The sequence below is a fragment of the Pelobates fuscus genome, chromosome 5, assembly GCF_036172605.1.
Source record: "Pelobates fuscus isolate aPelFus1 chromosome 5, aPelFus1.pri, whole genome shotgun sequence".
Taxonomy (NCBI): Eukaryota; Metazoa; Chordata; class Amphibia; order Anura; family Pelobatidae; genus Pelobates; species Pelobates fuscus.
Genome location: NC_086321.1, coordinates 145673485 through 145681970, shown reverse-complemented (window position 1 = coordinate 145681970; position 8486 = coordinate 145673485). Strand labels below are relative to the sequence as shown.

The following is an 8486-nucleotide window of genomic DNA, read 5'->3' as shown; positions in this document are numbered from 1 at the left end:
CGAAATGAGACACATGGAGTGGCTATGGGTGGGATGTGAGACACATGGAGGAGCTTTGAGGGAGAGGAAATGAGATACATTAAGGGATTTTGGAGGGAGGAAATGAGACACATGGAGGGGCTGGGGTGGGGGAGAATAAGACACAAGTGGGGCCAGGGAAATTTTCGTACCTGGACCCAGTTGTTTCAAGTTACGTTTCTGGGTCTGGTTGCCTATAGTAGCCAATGATTTACTTACCCAATCCCAAAGCCGATGTCCCTCAGTCAGTGCTGGGTCGACGCTCAGCCTCCTCCAACATCATTTGGCGGGGGGGACTAATGCTTTCCTGAGTGGGTTTCACTGATTCACCAAAAGTTGCCTAGCAAGCAGGAAGTGTGTCTTCTGGCTGTCTGGTAGACAGCCACTAGAGGCTGCCTTAGTGCTGCAATGTAAACATCGCAGTTTCCCCAAAACGGCAATGTCTTACATTGCAGGACTACGAACAATAGGGACACTGCACTCAGACCACTACAATGAGCAGAAGTGGTTTGGGTGCCTGCAGTGTTCCTTTAATTGTGTCAAAGGCTTTGAGTAGATGCTGAACTTGCAAAACCTAGTGAGACAGCAAGGTAGAGAATGAGAGGAAGCAGCGTATCACCAGACTTTAGGGTGGCCAAACTAGGGAGGTTAACAGAGTCACAGTGTGATTTTCACATCTTACGCTAAAATAGCTGAACTGAAAACATAGCTGACTGACTTGGAAAACTTTTAAATTTTTACTAAAATTTGAAACGCACAACAAATCCCACTTTAGTAAATAACACAGGAAGAGACGGTTTTAGGATGTCAGAGAGAAGGATACAGTCAATGGCAGTGGATAATCTAGATTACTAAAGGTCAAAGTCAGAGAGCTAGAATTCAGGGAAAACGAGAGAAACATGCCAAATATGAATAACCAGGGACACCAAATACACGAGAACGTGCTAGAAAAAAACTTTAAGGAAATGATCGAGGAGTTTAAACAGACAACAAAATGTATCTGTGTAAGTTTACTAGTGTATACACCCATCTACATCAGACATGCTGAGCTTATTATTATTCTCTCTTAGCACCAAGAAAAGAGGAACCAGTGAAGCAGCGAGTGATATAAGTATTTTGTTTCTAAACAGGCAGAATAATTGGAAAGTAAGCGTTCATTACAATACAAAGTAAACTACAACTCCCGGCATGCCTTGCGGCTATGTCCCTCTCAGGCTCCAGTAGCCCGCACTATATGAATCCCCGGCTCAGCTGTGAGTTCAGTATCACTCTGGGATTGGTAATTTGCCGAGATGTTTCTCCGTAGAGCTGTGATCGCCGCCGGGGGTTCTGCTGTCGCTCTTTTTGCCGCCGTGTCTGTGGGGAAGAGTGAGGATGACTTGGTGTCTCTCTGGCCCCATGTGCACCCTGGGCGCTGGGATAGGAACTGGGATTAGTGAGTACCTGCTGGGTGAAGCAAAGGATCCTGTGATGGGATGTTCTGTACCGGGGCTTGGAATATCCGTACTGAGCGCTATAGAGCTGACCATCTAACAGGAACCTGCCATTAGTATAGGGAGCTGAGATCATTCTGCTTCAAATCCAGGGGCTGTCCGCAGAATTTAATTATCCTGAGCTAGGTTTTTTTTTTTTTTTTTTTTTTTCAGATGATAAAAGTAGTATTAATTGATGGGGAGAAAAAGTTAACAAATGGTGCTACCTCCAGTTACAGCATAGTCAACTGGGACTTACTAAGTTTTTGGTGTGGGATATACTTGCTCTCGCAGTCTGTACAGAGCAAGCATGCAGAGAAGAATTACCCACTGCTCCTTTCTGCAATATTTCCTTGGGTCTTATGTATTTTGTTTGGTCACAAACGGTCTCTTCTATAAAGTGAAATCTCATACTTTCCTCTAACACTTACTACCGTTTTGTTTGGTTTTATGTACAGAATTAACACTGACAAGCCTGGTGTTCTTGTTCTGTAATGGATACTCTGGTGGCAACATACAATCTGTGTGCAGTGTCATACTGAAATTTTGCACTATGACTATCATGGGATAAAGTCAGGCTTTTTGAGAAGTAGCATCCATCTGTCTGGTCTCTTGTCCGGTTCAAGATAACTTGCAACATATGAGATCTTGTGCAATTATCGCAGCCACTTCAATTTTTTATTTTTTTTTGTGTGTGTATATTATCTTGTTTAAAACAGCCATTCCAGCCTTGACTATCCCCATTAGTCACTTTAATCTCAGTGAAATTGTCTGGGTGCAGTGGCCCTGTCATTTTAACCCTGCAGTGTTATTTATATCCACCTAGTTGCTCTCTTAATGGAAGACCAGGAAAAAGGTAAGTATTTACTGGGATACTGTCAGGGGTAGGCAACCTTGGGCACCCCAGATGTTGTGGACTATATCCCCTATAATGCTTTTACATCCATAGTGCTGGCAAAGCATCATGGGAGGTGTATTTCAAAACATCTGGAGTGTGAAGGTTGCCTATGCTTGCTGTTGATGTTTTCTTGTCATTGGAACTCCCTATAGTGCCCCTTCTCTCCCATAATGCTGAGGGGATTTAAAAAAAAAAAAAAATCACTTAGCTGATTTAGGGCCCTCTTCTGCGCATTAGGGGATCTAATGCGCATAGGTGGCAATCGCTGCAGTTCATTAAACGGCAATAATTACTACTGCTAGGTTAAGGGATCTGGGACACAATATACCCAGACCACTTTAATAAGCTGAAGTGGTCTGGGTGCCTAGTGTCCCTTGAAGTGTTAAAAGGACACTCCAGACCCATAACTCTGTTAAGCTTGCTGAAATGTGAAGTGTCCATTCATCTTACAAAGAACAGATTTCAATAAAAACCTTTATAAAATATTTGTATGCCCCATGGCTTTATAGCAGATAAAGCCTTGATACTTATTGGTTAATTTAGCTCAAGCGGTCTTGCATATACACGCAATGAAAAATGACATGTCCTTTTTAAGAACAAAAGTATTGGTTCATTTTGTTATATATAGTGTAAAAGCTGTGATGTTTGTACAGGTGACAAATATAAGTCATAAACATATGAAAATGCATTTCCACAGATCTGCCTTATGATTTTCTTACTGAACTGTTTAAATGTCTATTCTCCCCACCCCAAAACAGCCGTGAACCAATGTCGCTAATTAATTTGAATGATCTGAAAGGGTGCACAGAAAAAGAGCGTGAGGACAAGCTGAAGACATGTAATGCTAAAGTCAGTAGACACATCTACCTGATCAGACATGGTCAGTACAACAATGCTGATAGTGAATCTGAAAGAACCCTAACTGGCAAGGGTGAGACTTTGTAGTATTAAGTGACTGTCTGAAACATCGACTTTCTTAATTGTCCCTTTAAACGTAGCTGTGCTCCTTTTGTAATATAATTTTAATGAGTTTTTACATCTAATCCGCTTCAGCTGATGAAACCAGTTGGCAAGTGATTTCCTTGATGATCCCATGATCGTTTGTGATAAGGGCCTTAAAGAACCTTTCCACAACCAAAAAACTATAGGGGTGAGGAGTATTCTAGTTTAACACTACTTTACAAAAGTGCTGATTTCTATGAGGAATTGGTCCTTTAATGAATTTACTAGGGAAAAGCGTACTGGCAGCCAGCGAGGTTTGTATGCTTTCTGTTACTTCCAGGGACTTAAGTAGAGCATGCCTGCCACTTCTGTTAAGTGTGCCTGTCTCCTTCCACAGACCTCAAACCAGACATGCACAAGCTGGCATGTGCAATGGTGTGCATGTACAAATCGGAGTGCACATGGGCACCAATTCTCAGAGGCTTCTCAATGAGAAGCCTCTAATGCTTCTCCTGTAAAGAGTCTGGCAGGGGGGAGAGGAGCACTTGCTAAGGATACAGTTCATAAGATCGGGGGAGGGGGGGGGGGGGGGGTAGATTTAGCAGAACTTAACTTCCCTCTGTTGCAGCCTTCATTTTGACTCTATGCCTGCTGCATTGTTTAAGACCAGTGCTTCTACTGCAGTGTGAAGAGACCATGCCTGACAGCTTTCCCTCAGCTCCAAGCCTTGACTACATTCTCCCCTGCAGTCTCTAAGAAACCCTGGCTCCATGCATTGAGTTCCTCACTCCACTGCAGTGTTATCTGGTGAGGAAGTTTAATACACTGCTCCTCAGGCTGGACTTCTAGTAGTGACCTCAAATAGTAAAGTGTCAGTTTAGTTCAACTTCTATATGCAATGTCTGTTGGCACTGCAGACAACACTTTCCTTGAGAAATAGTGTAGCAGAACTAGTTACTGATGCGGCCCTAAAACAGGGCTGTCCAACCTGCGGCCCCCCAGATGTTGCTGAACTACAACTCCCATGATTCCCTGGCTATCTGTTTCACTGAAAGAATCATGGGAGTTGTAGTTCAGCAACATCTGGGGGGCCGCAAGCTGGACAGCCGTGCCCTAAAGCATACAAAGATTAGAGGGATTTATAAATAAATCTAGTCACTATGTGACAACAAATAGTAACCTGACTATATTGATAGAATAGAGTTCACTTTAGGAAGATTGAAGCACTGGTGACTTGCAGGAACTCTAAAAGTGAATGTTTGCTTTAAAATGCATCGGTTTTATACGCCTACATATATATCTAGTGTCTGTAGGCTGCAGTGTCCCTTTTAACTACATTCTGTGCTTCCCCTCTGCAGGACGTGAACAGGCAGACTTAACTGGACAGCGTCTGGCAACTCTTGCAAATGAAGGGATTAACTTTAATGGCATTGTTTATTCATCTTTGACCAGATCCACAGAAACTGCTGAAATAATCAGCCGTAGATTACCAGGTGAGATGTGTGCACGGAATAATGGTTCTACAGAAAGTTATCTTGTGAATAGACCATTTATTTATGTTTTAAGGTAAAGCAGAACCAAAGTATTATCTGTACACGTTCTTGTCTCAGAGCCAAACGACACTTGCATGCTCTGCATCTCTGATGGCAACAGTCAGGCTTGTTCACTAAACTGCAGATCAGGCTGTGTGCCTTCTACCTAACTAGAGCAGTCTGTGTTCTGTGGTAGGAGATGGTGCTTATCCTATAATCCTCCATCTTAGCAGGTGTTTGATATAAAATCAGTCCCTTTAGACCAGAATGATTCTTCTGATACAAGCATACCCTCCCACGTGATCACTCGTTTGTAGCTGTTACTAAGGGACACTTGGTAGCGCATGGTTTAAAAAAAAAAAAAAAAAACAACAACAAACATGAATAATTGTCAGGACTCAGGGGTGAAGGTATCTAGATATAGGGTCTGGTTTTACCTAGACTAACACTAAAAGTTACTCCAGTAACATTGCGTGCACCTTCATAACTCTTCAAATTTTGTTTTTCAAAGACTTCTAAAATCACAAAGTGCCATACTTGTCTGTCTTGTATTAAAATTCTGAGTTAATCAAACACTGTAAAATCACATCTAGTATGGTTTGTGTGATTGTATACCTCAATGTATGCTATTTACAAAGCTGAAATGTTATACCAATTCTAGTCTTGGTGAGCTCTCTTCTCTATCCAATAACATTGTAGTAACCCAGTGTTCCTTTCTATAGGTATTAAAATGTGTAGCTCTAACTTGCTTCATGAAGGAGCTCCAACACGGCCAGTACCTCCAGAATCCAGGTGGCTACCAGATCTCGATGTAAGATGGCTACCTGAAACAGTATGATGGGTTTCTGGGTTTTAATGTTGTTCCTTTTTAGCATATGGTTGTCTCCATTTCAGTATTTTAAAGATGGCCCACGCATTGAGGCTGCATTCAGGAAGTACATCCACCGTGCGGATCCAGAGCAAACCAAAGACAGTTATGAGATTATAGTCTGCCATGATAATGTCATCCGCTACTTTGTATGCAGGTAAATGCTATTTAGCTACTGTCACCAACCAATATCATTCTTCTCAACAGATGGGATGGTTCTACTAAGGCTGGCTTTGGTGACTGTTGGATTCACTACTCTTAATGCCAATACTTGGCTTTGTCAGAAGTTAAGATCACTAGAACACATTTTTTATTTATGTAAACAGGCAACTATCTAATCCTAAATTAACACATTATCCAGGATTCTTGATTGATGCTAACGTAGATGCACAAAACAAGTGTGAATTCATAACCTTTCTTGACCTGTAGAGCATGAATCTCTCACCTCTTGTATATCTTCACAGGGCACTGCAATTCCAACCTGATGGTTGGCTTAGGATGTCTCTGTACCATGGAAGCATTACCAAGATGGTGGTCTCTTCCAATGGGGATGTGTCGTTGATTACACTCGGTGATGCTGGATATATGCCCCCGGGGAAACTTACTGGTGCATAGCTGGATCATCTTGGAGACCTCTTCTGTGTTGGACTTGTTTTGACTCTACCTACTGGTGTGACAAGCAGGACATGTGATTACAGAATAATCATTGAAGCCTTTTCCACTTGAGGCCTTGTCAGTGGAAAGTTTGCTCTCTTGTATTTGAGACTATTAGACTGACATATCTGTAGCAGGGATGTTGGGACATGTTTACTCTATACTTATTAGAGTGGTGTTTTGCACAGAATAGTAATGAAGGGTGGTATGCTTTAATTACTGCACATATTTAGTAATATGCATCAAAAACCACTTACAATGAGTGAAGTTATTCAACTGTCAATTTCTATGCACTTTAAAATGGTAATAAATGCAAGTGAATACTATTCCCAGCTACTTTGCTTTTGTCCTGCAACAGACTTTCTAACATTAAGTTTCTTGTTCCTCCTCTTATGTGGAACTAATGTATCAATGCTTAAAGGACCACTCTAGGCACCCAGACCACTTCCACTTAATGAAGTGGTCTGGGTGCCAGGTCCAGCTAGGGTTAACTTTTTTTTTTTTTTCTTGATAAACATAGCAGTTTCAGAGAAACTGCTGATTATAAATGGGTTAATCCAACCCTCAAAGCCTCTAGTGGCTGTCTCATTGACAGACGCTAGAGGCACTTGTGTGATTCTCACTGTGAGAACACACAAGCATCCATAGGAAAGCATTGATAATGCTTTCCTATGAGACCGGCTGAATGCGCACGCAGCTCTTGCCGTGCGTGCGCATTCATCCGAATGGAAGGAGGGGAGGAGGATCAGAGGAGAAGAGCTCCCCGCCTGGCGCTGGAGAAAGGTAACTAGAGAAATTACTAGTATACCTAGAGGGTACAGGAAGAACAGTACACCTACTTGATACCAGTATTGAAAACAGCAGTCCCTTAGATAAAATTTAACTTTTAATGATCAATTAAAAAAAGTGATAAGTATAAAACGAAAAACAAATACTAGGGACAGAACTCATGAAAAAGACAGGGCTTGTAGAAAAGAGGAGAAACAGAAGACTAATCGTTATACAATTCGTCTAATGAAAGAAAATGCCACATAAGTAAAATAGTGGCTAGCTGCACTGTAAGGGAAAGGGGGGGGGGGAGGGGTAAGTGAGAAGTGAGAAATCCGTACACCAAAGTTCCCCAACGTCCCCACCTAAAGTCTAAACCTAGATGCTGTCTAAGTAGACGAAAAGCCTGTCTCCTCAAAATCTATCTAGAATATACAGCCCTATCTTCTATGATTCTGTCCCTGCTAAAATCAGATCGAGTAGAGGGTTATAAAGACTTTCAACTATCTGTATCTAAGATAGTATCACCATAGTGACTTTCTATTGTCTCCCTAAGGTGCACAAGGATTTGAGTAATCCCCTGGGAAACCTATTGTCTCAGGTAACCACAGCACAACAGAGAGCAAGCCAATTTTTGGACAAGCTGTTACAGCCCTTAGGCCAGGGCCTGAAATCCCACATACGAGACACTAAACAAACCCTTTTGGTCTTAGAAAATCTTACTGTGCCACCTTATACGTACGTGGCAAGCCTGGACGTGGTAGCATTGTATAACAACATCCCACATGATAAGGGACTGATGGGGGGTGGCTTATTTCCTTGAGTCTGAAATTTTTAATGAACCAGAACAACGGTTCATTTTGGCACTGTTAAAATTTGTACTAAAACACAACTACTTTACCTTTAATGGCAAATATTTTTTACAACTGAGGGGCACTGCCATGGGCTCGTCGTGTGCACCCAGCTATGCAAACCTGTATTTGGGGTGGTGGGAGGAAACCATGGTATTTACAAACTCAAATGAAATTTACACATCTGTTTTTAAATGGTATCGCTACATAGATGATGTGTTAATTTTCTGGTTAGGTTCTTTTCAACTGTTCAAAGAAATGGTGGATACCTTGAATGACAACCAAATTAATCTCCAGCTGACCCATGTCATTCATGAGAACCAACAAGTCTTCCTGGATTTAACGATCAACATTCTGGATGATGGGCAAATTACTACAGTACTTTTCAGGAAACCCACGGCAACAAATAGTTTGCTGCACTGGCAAAGTTTCCACCCCCATCACGTCAAGGCCAATATACCTTATGGCCAATATTTAAGAGCA

General features: G+C 41.9%; 1 protein-coding gene across 1 annotated transcript; it reads left to right on the top strand.

Moving 5' to 3' along the window:
• The first annotated feature begins 1302 nt into the window (after positions 1-1302).
• Positions 1303-6728, top strand: LOC134612623 (serine/threonine-protein phosphatase PGAM5, mitochondrial-like). Its single transcript, XM_063457028.1, has 6 exons — positions 1303-1453; positions 3147-3319; positions 4689-4823; positions 5585-5673; positions 5757-5887; positions 6195-6728. The coding sequence occupies exons 1-6, from the start codon at positions 1311-1313 to the stop codon at positions 6343-6345; spliced, it is 822 nt and encodes a 273-aa protein (XP_063313098.1). The 5' UTR covers positions 1303-1310; the 3' UTR covers positions 6346-6728.
• Positions 6729-8486: the final 1758 nt, after the last annotated feature.

What these genes read in the sequence shown, in the direction of transcription:
- LOC134612623 (XM_063457028.1), top strand. Translation starts at nt 1,311, where the DNA reads ATGTTTCTCCGTAGAGCTGTGATCGCCGCCGGGGGTTCTGCTGTCGCT. An exon ending in AAGAACCCTAACTGGCAAGG is followed by an intron (nt 3,320 to 4,688) that starts GTGAGACTTTGT and finishes TCCCCTCTGCAG; the next exon opens with GACGTGAACAGGCAGACTTA. An exon ending in GGTGGCTACCAGATCTCGAT is followed by an intron (nt 5,674 to 5,756) that starts GTAAGATGGCTA and finishes TCTCCATTTCAG; the next exon opens with TATTTTAAAGATGGCCCACG.